At 38.6% G+C, this 21,647-nt stretch overlaps 2 protein-coding genes across 7 annotated transcripts; both read right to left on the bottom strand.

The window, feature by feature from the left end:
- Positions 1 to 1,374: 1,374 nt before the first annotated feature.
- Positions 1,375 to 7,235, bottom strand: LOC139982448 (uncharacterized). Of its 6 annotated transcripts, none has more exons than XM_071995328.1 (4): positions 6,649 to 7,232; positions 5,788 to 6,094; positions 4,537 to 4,653; positions 1,375 to 3,383 (listed from the first exon to the last, which is right to left on the bottom strand). In XM_071995328.1, the coding sequence occupies exons 2-4, from the start codon at positions 5,989 to 5,991 to the stop codon at positions 3,234 to 3,236; spliced, it is 471 nt and encodes a 156-aa protein (XP_071851429.1). In that variant the 5' UTR covers positions 5,992 to 6,094; positions 6,649 to 7,232; the 3' UTR covers positions 1,375 to 3,233. The 6 variants fall into 6 exon arrangements, with proteins under 6 accessions (XP_071851429.1, XP_071851428.1, XP_071851423.1 ...); XM_071995327.1 differs by having other exon boundaries at positions 1,377 to 3,383; positions 6,677 to 7,235; XM_071995322.1 differs by having other exon boundaries at positions 1,384 to 3,383; positions 5,788 to 6,279; positions 6,649 to 7,231.
- A 4,039-nt stretch (positions 7,236 to 11,274) lies between these two features.
- On the bottom strand, positions 11,275 to 21,225 carry LOC139982600 (methenyltetrahydrofolate synthase domain-containing protein-like). The gene is made up of 6 exons (XM_071995531.1): positions 21,008 to 21,225; positions 18,338 to 18,486; positions 16,936 to 17,049; positions 16,476 to 16,589; positions 15,034 to 15,124; positions 11,275 to 13,986 (listed from the first exon to the last, which is right to left on the bottom strand). The coding sequence occupies exons 1-6, from the start codon at positions 21,045 to 21,047 to the stop codon at positions 13,019 to 13,021; spliced, it is 1,476 nt and encodes a 491-aa protein (XP_071851632.1). The 5' UTR covers positions 21,048 to 21,225; the 3' UTR covers positions 11,275 to 13,018.
- Positions 21,226 to 21,647: the final 422 nt, after the last annotated feature.

The raw sequence follows: 21,647 nt of genomic DNA, 5'->3' as shown, positions 1-21,647 counted from the left end.
GAACATCCGGGCGGCTTGATATAGACTCTAATAGGAGTATGCCCCCCCCCCTCCCCAAAAAAAATGGTCCAGCTTGACGAGTCTCTGTATATGAAAGAATTGTCGTGAATCAGTTTTCGCGTTCCAATTCTGAGTCATAGTAAGACTGTGAATTCGTGACCGTCATCGCCTACAAATAATTGTGGAGTGTGCAAGCTATAGCAGAAAAATAAAACCTCCTTAAAAAACCCAGTATCATAGAACACGAGGACATCGGGGGGGGGGGGAGGGGGGTTGGATGGGTCAAGCGCTCACTCGGTCGGACATGGTGTAGGTTATTGGTAATCTAGATTATCAGTAAAGGGTCAGTCAATTCCCAAAAAATATATGTGGCGTGCACAAGCTGGCAGAAATTTCACACCGCTTAGAACAGATGGTGTTTGGGTGTGGGGAGTAGGGGGGGTCGGAGGGAAAAAACCGGTGTACAGAACCGTGAAAAACATATCGGGCCGTGAAAGCATATCCATGCATGGTTAAATTTGGTATCGCCATGTTGCTGTTGCTTACCCTGTTCGATGGCCCAAATTGCCCAATATAGCTGATCTTGACAGTATAAGGCATGATCAGATATTATAACACTGCGGCATAAACATCCGTGCATATAGAGTGTAGGCTACCAATGTGTTTTTCTATGGTAAGGGCATTTGTTGCCAACTATAGAATATGAATTTATATATATATATATATATGAATATATATTTTCAATATATTCAATATATATATATATATTTTCCGACTCACTACGATTTCAAATATATATATATATATATATATATATATATATATAACGGTAATGTATATAATTAATATTCAAGCTAAAGTTTTTCACTGTCCCAGTAACGAAGACAAACTAATGACGTTAGTAATTATGTTAATAGTTATCATGCCTAATGCCTTACAGACCGAGTGACAATATAATGAACGTTACCACGAAATGGTTGTTATAGGTTTACTTAACTTTTTCCATCTGAAATGTGAATGATCACGACATTCCTCTTACGAACATTATTATCCCCACCTTCAGTCGCAAATATCCATCTATAAGGAAGGAAATATAAGAAAGGTGTGCGCACAAGTATTTGACATTGAAAAAAAAACTGTTGTTTATATATATATATATATATATATATATATATATATATATATATATATATATATATATATATATATATATATATATATATATATATATATATATATATATATATATATATATATATATATATATATATATATATATTTGAAATCGTAGTGAGTCGGAAAAAATATATATATATATTGTTACGAAGTCCAGATATCATGGTTTGGGAAACGAACACAATAAAGTAGGTTAGATAGGTTTTGTTTTAAAAGAATCTAATGCGTGTTTCTTGGTAAAGGCCCAGTCACATCTCACCGGATTGCACGAACGGACAAGAGTACGCGCGAAAAACAGTCATCCGGTTATTTCCGTTGGTAAAAGTTGTCGCGCATGCATCTGGGGGTTGCAACGTACCGGACGTTCAACGGTGAAAACGGATTACAAACGTACGAGGGACGGACAGCAACGGACGAACACCGGATGAACAACGGAATAACAACGAACGAACTAACGAACACCAACGGATAGTAACGAATTTACAACGGACAATTAACGGATAAAGAACATACAAAACGTAGGAGTACCGGAAAAGCCTACAGACATACCGGACTAGCAGCGGAGAAGAAACGGTCTAAAACCTGGGCCTCCGGAGTGCCTCAAAATCAGGGGGCATCCTCATGAAGTTGATGAAAGATTTTGGTCTTCCATTCGCAGCTCCTGCATTAGTTGGTCATAAAGATTAAACTGCCGTCTTCTCTGTGAACCTAGCAAGGCCCTAGACCAGCATTTACGCCGAGCACGCGTCTCTTCCTTCTCTTCTTGACTTATTCATTGGTCTTAAGCTTGATGTTGGCTTCAATGATAAGCATCTGTGCTTTTAAAGCTGACAGTGTGTTCTGAAGCTTGAATCTTTCTGAAGGGTCCATGTTGTAGGTGTTGACGGTAGAGGTTATAGGAGCAGAATGAGGCATGGGACGCTTGGAGTGGACAAGGTGGAGGTGACGCTGCATCTCCGTTCTATGTCCGTCTGTTATACTTTCCTGGCCTGAGTTCTTCCGTTTCTTCCGTGTAACGTCCGTTACCTATCCGTTTATTGTCAGTTCTATTCCTTTGCACTTCCGTTATTTCTACGTTAGCGTCGAATATACGGTATTGGTACTGTACTTCTACGTTTCATCCGTTCTTTGTCCGTTAATGACTCTCCGGTGAGCAATAGCAATAACCAGAGACGAACGGAGAAATACAGTATGCCAAACGCATACAGAACGAACAAAACGCATGAGAAACTGATAAAACGGAAGCTTAACGGATTAGTAACGAATAAATAACGGAGACATTTTTTCCGTTCCAAGTTTTATGCATGTTCAAAATCGACACCGGACAAACCGGACCCTTCCGGTAATGAAACGTAGACGGACGGAGGAGAACCGCATACTAAACGGATACTAACGTACATCAACGGAGTGCCATTTTTTGTCTTCGTTCCCTCTCCGTTATCGCAATCCAGTGATATGTGACTGGGCTTTAACAAAAATATATAACTTAGCATAAATACATTACATACCTTAATACTTAAAGTTAACTTAGCGCGCACGCAAGGTACCTCGGCTACCGCTGGTCTCTCCGTCGGGGTGTCAAATCCCAGGGTAGTCTGTAACCGTAGTGCGGGTGTGTCTGGAAGCTTCCGGAAGGTGCTTTTCGTATAAATAACAGCTCCGGTATAGAGAACAGGACCAGGTAAGGTAAATAATAAGTTCAGAAGAATGGTATCCAAAAGAGAGTTAAGAGTAAGTCACACACAGCGTGGTTGGCATGGCGAAAAAAGGCCGGAACGGAAAAGGTAGGTTTTGTAAGGGCTATGCAGACATAGTTGTGATACGTGTCGTGACGTACAGGTTGGTGCCACTGGGAGAAGAGGCCGAGCCACTCCTTGAAAACTAATTTATATGACATTCGGTGAGGTTACTCGACCGTAGCTTAGAACTGCACTGATTGTGCTCTACGTTTACAAATTAGCATAATAATACACCATTTAGGAATTGCATAACATCAATTAGCGTAGTTAAGCTTTAAAGTAACATGCTGCATCATAACAATATATATATATATATTCTCACTTATATTTAATTGACAAGAACAAGACCACTCCAAAAATGGCCATGTAAAAAACAAAACCCAAATATGAATAAATCGTATATTTCTGCGACTGGCGAAGATGATAATTCGATTCAGCTTCCTCATCACGATTACGGTAAATCAACATCTGAAACAAAAGAATGGAAAAGATGGATATATTTTTGAAGAACATTTGAATCCTTAATCGAAACCATCTTAAATGTCTGCATTTCTAGATCCGACATACTCATGATCATCATTGTTCAAGCTCATACTTAGTTCATGGTTTGGTCATGATTAGGCCATGTGATTGGACATGAATTGGCCATGCTAGGGCCAAGGTCGTTAGTCAAGCTTTGGTCATTGTTGGTTCATGTTTTGGTTATGATTAGGCCATGAATTGGACATGAATTGGCCATGCTAGGGCCAAGGTCGTTAGTCAAGCTTTGGTCATAGTTGGTTCATGTTTTGGTTATGAGTATATGCCATGAATTGGACATGAATTGGCCATGCATGCTCGGGCCAAGGTTGTTAGTCAAGCTTTTGTCATTTTTGGTTAATGGTTTGGTTATGAGTAGGCCATGAATTGGACATGAATTGGCCATGCTTGGGCCATGGTTTTCATCAAGCTTTTGTCATTGTTGTTTCATTTTTTTTGTGGCCATGTTTCGTTGATGGTTTGACCATTGTAGGGTCATAGTTATATCATTGTTAGTTAATAACTGGTTCATGGTTGTTCACAGTCGGACCGTGGTTGGGTCTTAATTAAAGGGTGGTAGTTATGTTCAGTCAAGGTTTGGTCAAGATTTGATCGTTGTAAGGGCCGCCGCAATTATGTCATGGTTCGGTCATGGACGCGGTTTGATGATGGTCGAATGAAACGGTCGTGATTTGAAAACAAAGTCTCCATGAGCCACATAGATGAAACATTTCAAGATAAACGAGAAAATGCAGTTTCGTTTTGGTTTCGATGTTAACGCATAAACATCGGTGGCTATGCGAGAAGCCCACTTGTTAGTTTTCAAAAACAACGTTAGCATCCCAATGTGAAGGGAAAGGGAACTAGGGTAGCGCGATAAGGATCGTTCATGAGGTTACATTATGCAAACGTTGAGCGGGTGAGGGGAGGGGTGCGGGGGGGGGGGGGTTAAAGCGACGAGTTCAATACCCTTATTAGACACAGTTCACTTTTTAGAATGAATTGAAATTAATATAATAAATGCATGTCAATAAATAGTGTGGATGCGAATAATTTGCATATATTTGAAATTAGTTTCATTCCTGTTATTTCCAGTACTTACCATTAACAAGTGTTCCAAAGCTTTCTCGCCAAACGGTTTGCAGACTACTAATGCCAAGATGACGATAACTTTGATGTAGGTAGGAATCAACTTCCTTGCGTCTTCTACCTCTTCTTCCTTGTTTAGAAAAAAATGATAATTCAATAACTCAAGGAACATTAGTTTCCAACTTTTAAAACAAGACGTTACTCCCGAACACACTTAGCTTCTAAGTAGGCCTATGTTATGTTTTCACTGATAGCGAGAGACTGGTGTTAACTCCAAAGCAGAGTACTGTCATAACTACCACGTCAGAAAGAAAATCATGAACCAACTTTAGAGAATATCCAACGTAAACTGTTTCCACTTTCCTGCATCGGGTCCTTATACAAACAAAGGTAAAAGGGCCTGAAGTTTCGGGGCCTTAAGAACTAAGGTAGGAAGGGCATGAAGTTTCTGGTCCTTAGAAACTAAGGTAGGGCGGCCTGAAGTTTCGATCGGAGCGGAAAGTTCCAAGTGTAGCAAACAAGCATAATTACAAGAAAAAACAAACAAACACTTATTACTATACAACGGATGAAACGTTAACAGTTACGTTGAGGACATGAAGACAAGTACAAATTATAGATAGAAAAATGCACCTAAAAGAGCATCATCATCATCATCATCATCATCATCATCATCATCATCATCATCATCATCATCATCATCATCATCATCATCATCATCATCATCATCATCATCATCATCATCATCATCATCATCATCATCATCATCATCATCATCATCATCATCATCATCATCATCATCATCATCATCGTCATCGTCATCGTCATCGTCATCGTCATCGTCATCGTCATCGTCATCGTCATCGTCATCGTCATCGTCATCGTCATCGTCATCGTCATCGTCATCGTCGTCGTCGTCGTCGTCGTCGTCGTCGTCGTCATCGTCATCGTCATCATCATCATCATCATCATCATCATCATCATCATCATCATCATCATCAGTCCTATTGCCTAACCTAAAGAATTCCGATCAAATGTGTAATATTAACAAATGATTGCTCTTCAAAGATTGTAATTGAGTGTTGACTACGTGATAACTAGTTCACAATATTCTGCTTTACATTAAACATGCAGTTTAATCACGTTGATTGAAATAATTTAAGAAGGTTTAACTTGAAATGAACTGCCCGAAATAAATGATTTCTTTTACAATCGAAGATAACATTTTTAGTTTGGAAAAAAGATATTTTCTTATTTGACGCACCGTTGTGGTGAACTGTTCGAACTGGAAACCAGTCGGTGGTTCGCTACTATCACCCGACGCGTAGTCTGCTGCTGGTTCACTATCACGTGGTGGTTGCGTCAATACTACGTCACTCGCAACTGGTTGAATTGACTCAAACTTGCCTTGAGACCAATCATTGGAATGGTCCTGGTCCGTTTGTATTGTCCTGCAGTCTCTAGCCATTCCATATTGCGTGTTCCAGATACTATTGTTACTAAAGGAATCCCCAACACCAGAACTCCATGTGAAGTATCGGTCCTGACTGGAACTAAATACCGAATCATTGCTTTCATTGTAAGCAGAAGGATTAGTAAAAGAAAACGATTCCATCTATGAATGTATTTTCTTGGTTCAATTAAAGTGACATCGATCATATAACTGAAAGTAATGTGCCAATGGTTCTTGTGACGATCCAGTTAGATTCCCGCTGAAATAATGTCCATTTACAAAGACATTTCGATTTGATTCACTCTGAAATTATAGAAGCAGAATTCTGTTTTGAATTACTATAATCATGAATACTACATTAAAAAAGACTAAAGTAAGTAAAGTAAGCTAAACATAACAAGGAAGAAGAAGTTGATACGCTGTTAATAGTATATATACGGAGAGAGTATAGAAAATTGGTAAGAATGTCAAAGTAAAATGGGATGGTTTTTGTTTAGTCTCTGCCCTATTTAATGGTAGAGGTTAACTCAAATCCTCATACTCGTTTTTATATCATGTTATATCGTGACTTGAACTGCACAAATCTTCCAGTAGGCGTTAATGATTTAGGGCCTACTGAAAACTCTAATCATTTTGTAGTTATATGGTTATATATCGAAATGTTACTGTTACCAAATATAGATCCTCCTCTAACATATACCATAGTTGTACCATAGTTGACTTTTAAACACCCTGTCCTAGATATGTGTCATCGGTTTAACGAACTGCATCTTCCACTGCGGTATAGGACGGCGCGAAGTTGTGACCGTTTGCCGTGGTTCTCGTCCGACGAAACCAGCACTTTAAATTATTGTCATGGAAAGTGTGTTCAGCAGTCATAAACCATTCAAACTTCTTTCCGTTTCCTCAATCAATCAATCAATCTCACGGTCGAGACTCCATATACCAGTCATACCAAAATAAACATTTCCCAACCGTCTCATGTCTTTGTATGAGCTTTAAATTCAAGGAATACTTTAAAAATGTCTGTTAAAACAAGACGGTATGAAGTATATATAGCTGTCTTAGTCATAAGTATGTTACTGAAATGATGCAGACAGACTAAGCCCACCTCACAACATGCATAATGAACAGACGGTTGAACAAGTTGTATATTAGTCAAAATGCTTGCGCGTTTATATTAATTTGTATCAAGAGTTAGTTATTAACAATAACGGAGTATATACCATCGATCAACGATAATTGTACGATCAAATACGCCGTAGCTTGATAATTGAATATAACGTCTTCGAGGAAGCTGGGTTCAATGTTCATGTACTTTGATCAGCCCGGCATACAGAGCAGATGAGATATCAACATGTGTGGTCTCTTAGTAATTCATACGTGGAATAATGATTGTGAACACAGAATAATGCGTAAGCTATAGGAAAAATTGCGAGAGATGAAGTTGCTGTTACATATATTATAGATATAGCGTATGTTGGTATCATAAATGTGCTGCTTATTTCACTACCAACCATTGAACACAATGAATTTGTCTTACCATAAATAACACATCTAAACATTTAAGGATGGCTTTAGGTAAAAAAATAAAAAAATCAATAAAAAAAAATCAATTTTGATATGCGGTTGACTATTAAAACACACTCGTGGCGGCCGAGAATTCGTTTCTATACCATGCTTAAATTGCAAGCAGATTGGTAGATAAATTTCCTCTAGTGCAACACAAAACTCGTTTTAAATAGCAATTAAATGTTTGGGCTCATATAACATGTTTACAATGTATTTCAAACTTGGCAAGGGCGTATGATATTGAATGTCGTTGAAATGTGGAAAAAAATGAGTTCCCCTGGTTCCTCGCCTCCCCTCCCCCACCCCCTCTTCTGTTCATGTCATGTGAAGTCCTTCAAAGTCCTTGCACAATACAGCTAACATTTACAGTCCAAGAATGTTAACGGTTAAGGGTCAGGTTGAAATTGAATGTTTGCCAAATCCCCGTGAAGTATCGATGGATCTGGATTTCTGAAATATGTTCACGTCAAATGATAACATCGACCCAAGATGCAGCCTTTTCTATGCAGTTTCTTTCCGAGGGATTAAGTCAACAAACTGAATTGTTTTTCCTAATCACGAAGAATTGGAGAAAAAAAGAAACAAAACAACAAGAACTTCTTTTGAAAAGTTGTTTATTGTCTTTTAATGAAGTAAAGCACAATGTAATTAAGTTCACCGAGGGATTCTTGAAGGCACAACGCTACAACATATTCCAATGGTAAAATGACCGAAAAATAAGACTAAAATAAACATTTTCTAGTACTACTGAAAAAAAAAATAATATTCGAATACTTTAATTGTGAAGTAAAATTTAATAAATTAAACCACAAAAAGGAAAGTCTCTAACGAAATTTATACATTTTTTTTTTTATTAAACTTTTGTCTACAGTTTAATTTGTAAATTAATTTGTCGAAAATTTTTGACGACAAAATAACCAAAGTTAAACAGTTGAAGTAGTCAGAATACCATACATTGCATTTAATCTTCTATGTGCTTATTTAATTTTTTTTACTATTTTTTTTTATTTTATTTTTTTGGTAAATATTTTTATGGTTCTTAGTATGAAAGGAAGTTAAGTAAGATTTAAAAAGAAAAGAAAAGGAATAAAAAAGCAAGATAAATATCATAAAACATTTTTTTCTTTCATGTCATAAATCAGAATATATATAACGATACTTTTTAAAGATGAGTAATGAGATTGAAATTAATCTTAGTTTTTGTGTGTTTTTTTTTATCATTTTTTTAAATTTTTTTTTATGGAAACGACATAACAGACGTTTGCTGAATTGGGTAAATTTATCTTTAAAGAACAGTTAATGCCACATAGCCTGGGTATTGTAGGGAAATTTATACTGTAAACGAATACTGAAGTGGCCGAAATCAACTATATGAAATACTACTTCGAACACAATTCTTGGGATCGCCGAGACAAAGAAAAAATGTCCAATCAAGGGGAATATTCGACCGGTTTCCCAGGTTGCGTAACACACAAAATTATAAATTCCGATCGATACTTCTGAATGATCAATGTCTACCTTGGCGCGCCATAGATACAGGCACAAATAACTTATTACAAATTATGACCCCAAAAAATAAATCTGCAAAGAGACATTGTCTGAAGAGAGATGAGATGTTGTGGGTACATTCAAAACACAGTGGGCACCAATTCATGTCATGTTTTATTACGAATTATCGAAAATGGACACATCTTTCATTCAGTGCCTTGTCTTTTTCTCAGCAATAACGACCAGAAGTAAGATGGGCATCAAAACTGTCAAATTATAAACTTTGCTCGTTTTCATCTACCGTTTAAAAAACATACCAATATTCATCACTTCGTTTAATGGCTTTTATTTCGCGAAACTGAAGACATTCCTGTCTCCTCTTTCTGAAAGAAAAAAAAAAATCATTCCAGCCAGATATGGTTTGATAATTAAGATATATCTGGATGAACGGCTGTATGCTAATTTGTTTGAATATTCATGAACTAGTTAGGGTTTTGTGTATTTAGATATCCCATCTTTCCTGTTATCAGTACAATATGAATTTTTTTTTGCCAGCGCCTGCGCACTGGCTCAAAGGAATCACGCTCTTCCAACATCCACAGAGTTAATTAGATGCATGCAACATTTAAAAGAGTAGTGCAACTTTTCTGAATTATAAAATATATGAAACAAATTTAAATGACTCTATAGGTAAATACTTATTTTTTTTCTTCTGTTTCCCATAGTGTATTGCATATAAATTACGACCCTGTGCTGAAAGAGGACCAAACATACTAGCCAAATTCTTATCCTCTTTACCAGTTAGAACAAAGAAGAAAAGGTAAAACAAATTGGTTGTCGACAACGTCCACATCCCAACAGAAGAGAATGTATGCATATTTTGCTTCCCCCCCCCCCCCTCACCCCTTCTAAGTTTCCTTCTAAGGGTCCTTCTCTTGGGTCATATTATTGACAGAAATAAATGATAAATAATCATTTGCTCTTTGTCATTTCTTTTTATCACCAGTCCTACACAAATATAGTTAAACATACTGGCTGAATCTTCTTCCACTTCTAAGTGCGAAATGTCTACCAATGATATAACAATGCAATTAAATGTCTTCCGTGATGATTCCTGCTTCTAAAGGCAAACATCAACTTTTACCTAGAGTAATAGTTCAAGAAAGTCACATGGACCTTAGAAGACCATCAAAGGTTCCACATATAACGATCAAAAGTGTAACAGGAAAATTGTCACACGAAATTCCTGATAAACTCAACTCACTCAACTGACAAATGAGAACCATGGTTCTCAATGAGAACCATGCATGGACACTACGATGAAACCACACTACCAGTTACTATAAACCATGGTTGCAATGGTTCCGCAGTGTCATATCACTAGGCACTAAGAACTATTGGTGCCAAGTAGATGAAAGCACACAGTAAATTTAACCCCAAAAAAGTATGGTTGTGCTGGTTCCATCGTTCATACCCTACCCGGCAAGAACCACGGATGTTAATATGAAAACCACACAACAAATAAATGTGAACCATGCTTATGCAGCTGCCAGTGATATGAGATGTATCATTACACTTGCTGGTACAAAACCACGGATGTTGCAATGAAACCGCACAAACACATTGCTGCAAATGATGGTTGTGTGGGTTACAGTGTCAAAAGACGTGTCATTATACTTGTTGGTAAAAAAAAAAAAAAAATCGGCACAGCAAGTGACTGCAAACCATAGTTGTAAGAGTTCACCTAGTCAAGCAATTACTAACATGTGACATAAATAAGCGTGTTACCACACAAGCATGTCATTTTCAACATCACGGTATACATGCACGTTACTGCAATCCCATACACTACTTTGTACTAAACCATGGCTTCAATAGATCTGTAGATGACATCGAATCAACACATCACCCCACACATGACATGCACCATTAGTTAGACCAGCCAGGGCTGAAAAAAACCCTGAACGTGTGCATCGCACACAACAGAGAATGATTGAGGTCAGTGTATTGTTGCATAGAGTACCACCCAGTGCCCCCTCTGCACAACTCACTCGGCAGTGCAGGGGGTGTTAAAAATATTTCTCATATGATCTGGTTTTAACCTCATACATATTCATAACCTGAGACAAAGAAAGTTGTGTAGCCCTGTCACACTACTGTCTTCACCTATTCAAACGAACGCACCTTGATACTGCATATAATGTACATAAACAAAATGTGTCCTCTTTTGTTAAAAAAAATAATAATAATTATAACAAATAAAGAATATTATTAAGAGACAAACATAATGCCCACAAGACATCAATAGAGTAAAACATCAGATGAGAGCAGGTTTATATTGAAAAGAATGTGAATTTACAAGAAGGAATTATCAAGACTGAATTCATGCCAACTGTAAATTGCTATGGTCGAGATTATCAGTACAGATTTTCGTAATCAGCTTAAATCGAAACACTTTTAACTTTTTGTGACAAAGCGTCAGTATGCCATGGAGAATTAATTGATATTGGAATAACTGATATAATGTTTTGCGATTGCTTAACAGCTACAGAGATAGGCAGAAAGCCCAAGAAGTGTGTACTCACTTGGTGGGGATTGACATTGGGGGGTTCCAAAAAAAAAAAAAAAAGTTTTTTTTCAAGTTTGATGTGCAGTAAAAGAAACACAGGAAAAAAAGAAAAAATGATCTGGTCAGCAAGTTGAGTAATAAAAAAGAAAGGAAAAGCAAAAGAAAAAAAAATTGAACAACCACAAGGAAAATAAAAACAATAAGCAAAATTATTAAATACAAACTTTAAACCAATACACTGCCCAAACCTATCAGAAATAAAGAGAATAGGTAGGAATTATTTAGTACTTCTTCTCAAAGATCAAATTGGGTATTAACTTGCAAGGTAATTTTCCCTCATTAAATTAAACTGCAGCAACACTAATAAATGACTTTCTAGTCTTCTCAAAGACCTGTCATTTTTACCAGAGTGTGATTCCACTGAACACCTCACATTCTCCTTCATCCCATTCCCCGACCACAACTTTTACTACTGCAGAAAAAAAACCCAAATGGAATTAAAACTGAAGCCAAGGCTGTAACAATCAAAGAAACAAGATTCAAAAATGCCAGAAACCAGGAAGAGAAACCAATTAAATTATTTCAACGCATTTTACACGACAGTGGCTTGTGATATATGTTGGTGACATATTCAATTATTGTTCATCGTTCTAGTTGCCAAGGGGAACATAAAAGCCGTTGCTATCTCCTCCTCTAACGAGAGATACATCCCTTGAAAGTTGCAGGCCGATGGTCATCTCTTCCATATCTATCACAAATGGCAAAGCCAAAAAAGAACTGAAAATCATTTTCCCATAAATTTATAATCAGTGTGTCTTTGTTATCAGGTATATCACTTTTCTACAACAAATGCCACTGCTTTTGACTGGAGAGAAAAGAAATGTAAAAGAGGGAAATAAATTATAAATAATTTAGATCAACGAAAAAAATTAGTCTTTCACTTGTATTATTCATTACAAGGTTCTTCTTCCATTGGACAGGGTAAAAAAAAAAAAAACTAGTAAATCAATCCTTTACCATGTTTCAGAAGGCAAAGGTCAGCATGCTGGACAATTATTGGTTTCCAACATTACGACAGATACTTCTGAAAACTAGGTCAAAGGTTACATTTCTTCTCCCCCACCACCAAAATAAAGCATGGAAAAAAATGCTCCATATTGGCAAGAACATTGGTAGACTTGAATTTTTTTCGTGAAAACTATAAAAAAAAAAAAGAAAAAAAAAAGAACAGTTTTGCTAATAGAAATAATCTACAATGTTTCGATGCCCATGAAAAGACTCTTGGTTCTATATGTAATTTCAACTCTAAATTTCTATGTTAAGCTTCTTTAGACACATCTCTCTTTTTGTTTGTTTAAGTATTTCATATTGCTTTCATCCGTAGGAAACCATACCTCTGCCTACAATGTGATACTAGTCTTCACTAGTTATCACTTTCTGTTCCTCTGTCTTGTCTTCTGAGATTTCCTCATTCACTTCCCCGTTTACTTTCCCGCCGTCCCCCTTCAACTCTCTGTCGCCTTCGAACCCTCTGTTGCCCTCTCTGTCCCCCTCTCTGTCGCCCTCTCTGTCGCCCTCTCTGTCGCCCTCTAACCCTCTGTCGATGGCGACCTGCGGTCTCAGCTTCACGTTGTTGAAAATGATCTCTCCCAGCAGCTCCACGTCTTCGGCGATCTTGTCGGGCACGTCGAATTCCAAGAAGCAGAAACCTCGCGCTCCTCTCCAGATGACTCTCCTCGGGTAGACTCCCTTGGCTCTGATCGCCATCTTGAACTCCGAGACTCTCGTCCTGCGCGTGACGCCACCCACGAAGATCCGACAGCCCGGTGGGCACTCTGGAGGACCTCTTCTCTTGGAGTTACGGGAACGTCTGTTTTCATCCTTCTTCTTCTCCATCTCCTCCTCTTCTTGTTCTTCTGGTTCCTCATTGTCGTCATCCCCGTCCCTCCTCGCCGCCCTGGTGATCCGCTGTCTCCTCGGTCTGTTTTCTCTGTTCCCATCTCGGTTCCTCTGTCTTCTGTTCTTTCTCGGGGTGTCCGACTCCTCGGATGGCTTCAGCTGGGTGTCTATCCCGGCTTCCTTGTCCTTCTCTCTGAGCTCCTTCAGGATCGGAATAGAGCGAAACTTTTCCTCGGTCAGCATGCTCCAAATGATGCCCTTGGGACGCTGCCTGATGTCGCCAGAGCACTTGATCACCCTGGTAGGAGTCAAAATGTAATCCACCGTCAGGTCGTGGGGTTGGATGAGACTCTCGGGAATCTCGGTCACCTGGCAGTCGTGGACCGTCGTGACGACCACCGTATCGTCATTGACGGCGCCGGCCGCGGACATGATCGCAAACTCCAGGTCAGCGAAACCCTCTCCTTTCCCAATTCTCAGACCTACAGAGATAAATATATATGATGTATTTAAAAAGCTCAATTTGAAAGAAATATCAGGTTTGAGTATGGACCCCCCTGGCAGGGTGGATGACAGAATAATTGCTATAGAAGCATCAAGTCGTTTCCTCTATTTATATGATATACAAGATGCTTGAAGGTTCAAATCAATTTGCAAACATATTAACAGCAAATATTTTAAAATTTATTCTGGGACAAGGTTTCATTTCAAAGCGTAGCTTGGAAGATTTTTCAGCTTCAGGGATAATTTCCGTGCAGGCCTGGCGAGAGGAGGGGCCTGGGGTAAACAAGACCCAACACAGAGGTTTATCAGGGGACCCAGGCAGAACAAGGGATAGTGTATCCTCATTTTTTCAATGTACTTGGAGAAAAAAAATGATTCTTTAACAAAAAGTTGAACAGATACCAACTGACAGTGTTCTTATGAATCAAAACTCAGGTCATTGATACATTTCAAATGTGAAACGACTCAAAAACAATTTATCTTTTAACTTTTTTTGCCCACAACCAAGCTTTGTAATTCCGGTTACTGACAAAATGACAGTCTATTTCACTGTTTGCCATCAGACACAAACGCAGTGTCGTTTGATGCCAATAGACGTTAAGAACGTAAACACATGGTAAGGCAGGGTAACACTTGTCAGTGAAACATACTCAGCATGGTTTCTGTACCTAACATAAGCCCTGTATCATCACTGCTTATTATCAGCAAATATCATGTGGCTGATCCAATACAGTTATTTATGCGTGCTGTAAGTGATGAATATATGTCAGTCCGACCCTTGGTATATAGCCAGTAGATTTATTCAGCACTTGCTTTCTTTAGGCAGAGGCATAACTGTGAAATTCTAGGCTTGACATTGTGATGACTTTATTCAACGACGTCACTTGAATCAGAAAATGTTACTTGGTGAAGACTCTACGTGACCTTACGATGGAGTGACTTGTCACATCTGGGCTGGCAGGGAAGCTGCAGTTTGGGGCTATAGCTATCTATCTTTCTACACGAGAAAATTTCAATTCACTCACCTGATTCTGAGACAGCAACAGAGCCGATTATGACCAGGTCTACAGAATATTCCTCAGCGATACCAACAGAGGCACTGTTCACCTTTATTCCCTGTGGATGATGATAAAATATAAATCCTGTTCAAAGACCTCGTACAAAGGTTAAAGAAATTAAGAAAATGGACATCTGTTTTATTGAGTCACAATATCTGTCATGGTGTGTACAGGCAGATGAAAGCTGAATGGGGCGGGGGGGGGGGGGACAGTGAACTCTCCACTTCACGCAGAGGTTACAAAATGCATGACGGGCACAATAAGTACAGTAAAGGGTACGTTGCATAACCAAATATTGTGAGTATAGTTGCCCATTTAATGAGACATGTGAGGTGATAGCCATGTCAATGCCAATACAGTGGATGCTTTAACTTGGTCAGTGAACCTCATAATACATTTGTATGCAGTAAATTCACTAACAGTGATGTCTGAGTGCACAATATTTCTTAATGTCCATTATGAAACTTCTTCCTAGAAAGTTTATAGTCCTGAGCAGTAATCAATGAGTTATTCATTCCCACCTGTATGCTGGTGATGTTCCCTCATATTTTATTCTCAAACTTCCAAATTCTATGTCTTACTTTAAGGTATCTGTTGATGACTTGCTAAACACAAATTGAAGCAACACAAAAGGCAACTAAGTCCAGCAATCAAGCATGGAAATTAATTTGCCTGTAAACAGACTGCAGACTGCTTCACCAATGCAAAGATCATGTAAAGAATTTGCAGTACTTCCTGAGTAATGATATTCCTACATTGAAAACTGCAATCCAACACGTGAACACTGAAGTATATATTCCTGCATGTATTATCAATCCCTTTGTCATCCATATTCAGATTCTTATTGCTTAGTCACGCCAAAAACCTGTGGGCGCTGTCACATATATCTATCCTATCAAGTTCCGTAAGCTGTAGACCACAACGGTACCATGATGTAATCACTTGTAGCATGTACAATTTCGCTTTTAAATTTTTAATGAAGGTATCTTTTGATGAACATAAGATTCAAGGCTGACTGTTTTAAGTACCATAACCTGCATTTTTCCAAAGCATGTTCTTTGTGACACGGCACAAGTGGAACCATGACCTAGTCCATCACACACCATGCCATATGCAACTTCATAAAAGACGTTTTCCCAACTTTGCTTTAACGCAGTTGTATTATTTCAATTCAGAGATCTTTCGTAGATCATTAGCACTCTGAGAGCGCCTTCTGTTGAAACATTGGCGAGCCTCGTCGACATGGCAATTCTTCAAACGAATTGCTACACCCTGTAGGCTTACAGCTGTGTACAAGATTGCCTAGCAGTAGGAACAATTTACCTACTTTTAATATTTGCACACACAAACACAAATTTCTGAATCACAGATATGAGACAGAGGTAAGCTTCATAGATTTTCCCACAGACCTGAAAACTGCAGCATTCTCTCATGGTTGTTTTGTCAGCTCCAGGAGGCAGGACAACCCTGTTAAACAATCCTCTCCTCATTCTAGGCGTTGGTACAAGCAGTGTCTTACCAGCCTGTAAGAGGAGAAAGATCACAGATTTATGAATGATGATGGAAAAGTGAGTGGTGGAGGATGGTTGGGAAACGGGCGAGACGGGCCAGGGATTGAGGCAGATATGGGTGTCCAAATTCTTAAAGTGGGTGTCCTACCTTATTGGGCAACATGATGCAAAGGCACCATTATGATCATGCTCTTCAACATCCAAGCCACTTAACAAATTTCAATCAAGGTAACTGTCAGGAAGAGCTAGACATACTGTACTTATGCAATTTTCTGCGATATAAATTTGGCCACTTGGGGATATTCGATCAGAAGAATATATTACTAAGTAGTAGCCATGTTAAGAAAGGGGTGCTTACTTCTAAGGTTAAGAACCTTGCTTGTTCCTGCGGTTTGTCCGGATTTACTTTGATCGTCTTGGCATCCTTGAACTGATCCAGATCGCTTAACTTCTCTGCAGCAGCATTGGAATCCTATGGAGGGTATAAAATTGACATTTTATTTATTTTTTTGTCAGAAAAACAGCGGTCTTTCGACATTTTCCATCATGTGTAAACAAACATATGTAAAAAGCTGAATGCTCTGTAACATATTTGATTACAGGAGTTGTTCAACAAAATTCTTAACATCAAAGTACGATTTTCTCCTTGAACGCAGTATACACAGCGCAGATGTATTGGACTCATCCTGAAACGGTCACAAAAGCTTGGTCAGCATATTGCAGCAGTTTGGGATGAAGGGGGAAATTCCAAGGGAAAATTTGTTATAGGGGAATTCCTAGGGAAATTCCTTATAGCGTTTGTAAGGTACTGTTCATTGATACCTGATAGTGTGAGGTAACCAATAGTGAAACTGAAATGGTCACATAGTCCTAGCAATCAACTCAGCTACACTTTAGCTTAAAAGTTTAACTGACTATATGAGTAAATTTATTTGAGGAATTCTATAACATAAAACAGCACTCCTCTTGGATTTAAACAACAGTGTTTATAACAAATCTACAGCAAGTTTTACTCTTGAAAGTCTAGGATTGTTATTGATTAAATTTAGCAATAACTCCTGGACATTTTTTGGTATCAGTACAGTACAGTACAAATATCAAAGTGAGGAAAGGAATTACTAACTTCAATTACTGTAGATTCTGTAGACAAAAATTTATTTTCATGCCAGCCGATGTACAGTAGTAACAAACACATGAACACAGCCATATGCAAATGCATTCAGTGGCACTTTTGACTTTTGACATGAAGGTCACTTCGACATTGTGCCTAAAGCAAGTCTGTAAACTAAAATAAATGTACTTTGATTTTGGTGTCAAATGCCTTTGAGAAGGGCTCAAAGACAGCTCTAAACAAAACAGGGTTTTACAGCTCTATGGAATTTTGGCACAGTTTTTTCACATCCTTTATGCACATGTGCCTAAAGCAAGTCTGTTAATAAAAGTAAATGTGCACTTTGATTTTGGTGGGATTAATGCCTTTGAGAAATGCTCAAAGACAACTCTAAAAAAAACAGGGTTTTACAGCTCTATGGAATTTTGGCACAGTTTTTTTCACATCCTTTCATGCACATCTTCCTGTATGACCGTGCATGTTACTTGGAACTGACAAAGCTCATTTTACAGATAATTCGCTACAGATTAGGGAAAGCAAATTTGCTCATTTTTTGTTTCCCCCTTCTCAAAAAACACTAGTCAGTCAAGCTAGAATGCAAGAGTACGACCCATTCTCCATAGGATGAACAGACTTATTTAAATCGTACCTTAAAATTCGGTATTCTGTTGTGGACAGGACGAGGGAAATCTGCCAGGTCGTTTTCCTCTATGTGGTCCCAGATCTTCTGACGGATGCCAGCCTTGGTGATGTCCGTGGGCTTGGCCTCCTCTTCTCCTTCACCATTCTCAATCACAGCTGGAAATAAGAAATGCAAGAAAGTAATATCTGTATCCACAAATATACATTTTGAGTGGGGGGGGGGGGGGGGGAAGGGATGAGAGAGTGGAGTGAGAAGTACTGTCACCAGACCTTTGCAGCATTGTGCTGGTTATGATTTGTACATTTTAGAGCAGGGGTGGGCAACCTGCGGAATCAAATATTTGAAATCAACAGCAGGTCGTTGGTTAGGTGCGGCCCAGTCAATTTTTCACCTCTTATATCTGGCCCATTTATTGAAAAAGGGTGCCCACCCCTGTTCTAGAGGGAAAAAATTGAAAAATCGCCACCATGGGGGTTTCACACTGTGTCCAGACCTTCACATGATTGATACGAGGGATAGGCATTTGTTTCAAATAAAGGATCATGTATGCGACTTGATATATTTATATATTTAATTTTGGTATTTTTCGATAAAATATAGGGAAACCTGTCATTGGTAACAATAAAACAACTAGACTTATGTGCAGTAAGCACCAGATAGTACTTCAGGCCACTGACACAGGTTTTCTGATGCCATGGAACATTTATGTTATGATTAGATTTCATAACTTAGAAATGTTTTTCCCGCAATCAACATCAAATGGAGAACGATGTTTGAGCGTGAGTGACTGGATGCCACAGATGTTTTACCACAAAAAGAACATTAATTTTTCTTTCTTTTCTTCTCAGACATTTTCTGCTGTTTTAGTCGGTATGTTATGTCACTTTTTTACCCCCATTCATACCGCAACTTAGTTCCAGGATCTGGTACAAAAAGCACTATATGTTTTTCTTGTGCAGTTAAAAAGCATCATGAGAATAACCTTGGTTAGTTCATGTTCTGTCAATGGCTTACAAAATGTCAGTACAATAAGGTGCTACAGTACTACAGATAATGGAGGTACACTTAACATTAGTTTAATTAACTGAAATAACGAAGGCAGAGATTATATTATTCAGTAACCTTCAAAGTCTCTAATATTCAATTTTATGTTAACCGCTTCCTGTATGACTGAATAGACTCGCTTTGAAAATTGGCTCCCAAGGCCTCGCCACAGTATACAGTAAGCTGCCATTGATTATGCAATAAGCCTGAAATTCCATCTTGATGAAGTCAGGGAGGAACAACTCAATCGAGCAGTAGCGCTTTCTCCGTAAAAATGCTGTACTGAAGCACAGTCAGTAAACAACAATTTCATTAGAATTTCTCAAACAAAATGAAAGAAATCAAAGAAGGTTCAATGGCAGGGCCGCAGCCCTATGATTTTGATCCGATATTAACAGCAGAGGAATTACAGGCAAGGGAAACGTAAGAGTAAATAGGGGAAGAAGAGGATTGTGTGGCAACTCAACTGTGCGATATTGCATCGGGAGGTAGAGTGTGGTTGTTGCCACGAAGTGGATAATTTTGCGAAGCTCCTTACATCCCAGATGGCTGTTTAACAGTCAATACAGAATTTGAAACCCTTTGCCAAAATGCAGCGGTACTAAGAGCTACCTCAGTGATGAATGACATCCATGGCCATGCAAGGAATATTCCATTTGAAGTGGACACTATGTAAGCCTAAGTCTGGCAAGGCATGCTGTATGCTTAACATTACAGTCAGCCTACATTGTTACTGTTACCTTAGCGTACTCTAGGCCTAGCTTCAGTGTGCTTGTTTAGTGTAGCCTAGGCCATTTGAACCAAAATTTTAAGAAAAGAGAACTACTGATTTTTTGTAAAGTACAACCTTCAGGTGCCACGTTTATATTTTGAACTACGTTGGGCTTATAGGAAATTGCAAGGCCTTCTAAAGCTCTAGCCCTAGCAACAACAGCTGAATATTTTCCAAAGGGAGTCTACTACACCGAAAATGACTTTGTTACGAGAGTTGTTCCTCTCTGACATCATCAATATGACATTTTAAAGCCAATAACATAATCAATGACAGCGTACTGTGGTGAGGGCTTAGGAGCCAATTTTCACAGCGAGAGTATTCAGTCAAACAGGGATCGATTCACTTAAAAATCGAATATTAGAGAGTTTTGAGGTTACTGAATAATATAAATTGGCTATGCCCCTGCCTTCGTTACTCCTTTAATGTGAATACTAGCAGGAGCTCCAAATATTCTGGAACTTGATGGATTACACCATGACAACATTGTGAAGCATGAAATTGAACACATGTTCTACACCATAGCATTTTCCATTTTAGTCTAGGGTAGGCCTGGACTCTAAAAATGTTACAAAACGATACATACCCAGTTAATTGCGCATAACCCTACAAACTCTTAACTATCTAGGCCTAGATTGTTATTGACAGAGGAATATATTTGAGACCTTAGGAAGCAGGCTAGCCTAGACCTATGCCCAGGAGTAAACAGTAAATGGGCATTATTACATAGTAGCCTAGGCTACATACAACTTATGGCACTGTGCAAACTTAGGCATGCCGTGAACGTTGCAGCCCAAGGCCTAGGCTAAATTCGTACGAAAGTTATGTTATCAAGAAGCCACACGTTCGCAGACAATAACCTTTTTCGTCTGAAATCTTCTCTTGTGAATCGACGTCCATTTTATTGAGCCAGTTGGTCAGAAGTGCTAATATGATGTGTCTTAGTCTCTGCGCTGCCTACGTAGTATAGTGCTACTACTGTACTGTGATTTTGTGAAGGCTGAATCTCTCCTGTACAAGTTATACAGTGAAAACATAGTATAGCTTGGTTAGCGTGTTGAGGAGACTGATATGCACACGCACTGCATTGGAACGAGATTCCAAAAGACGCACGTGGCAAGCCAATGCAGTGACGTCATCTGTAAACATAAATTGTTCCCTCGCGCAGCGCTCGAATCATCACAAATGTTGGGCTGCAATAATCCTTACCAAATGCACATTACGGTGAGTTTTTGGGTTTACTCAGCATTACAAAAGCATGGAGTGAACGTGTATTCAATCTTCCTAACAGTAAAACACACCGATGGAGTTTATATGTGTATGAATGTGCAGGGTACCGAAATATACTTCCCTGGCCTGAGTATGATAGTGTACTTTTGACGCCATATAGGGACATAACTCTAATATTTTGGCCATGGCATATGAGTCACAACTTGGCCCCTCCTTTATAAAAGGATAGTTCAGGTGAAATTTTTGACTGATGAGAGAAACGTTTTCAAG

The sequence above is a fragment of the Apostichopus japonicus genome, chromosome 16, assembly GCF_037975245.1.
Source record: "Apostichopus japonicus isolate 1M-3 chromosome 16, ASM3797524v1, whole genome shotgun sequence".
NCBI lineage: Eukaryota > Metazoa > Echinodermata > Holothuroidea > Aspidochirotida > Stichopodidae > Apostichopus > Apostichopus japonicus.
This window is presented reverse-complemented; position numbering and strand designations above follow the sequence as displayed.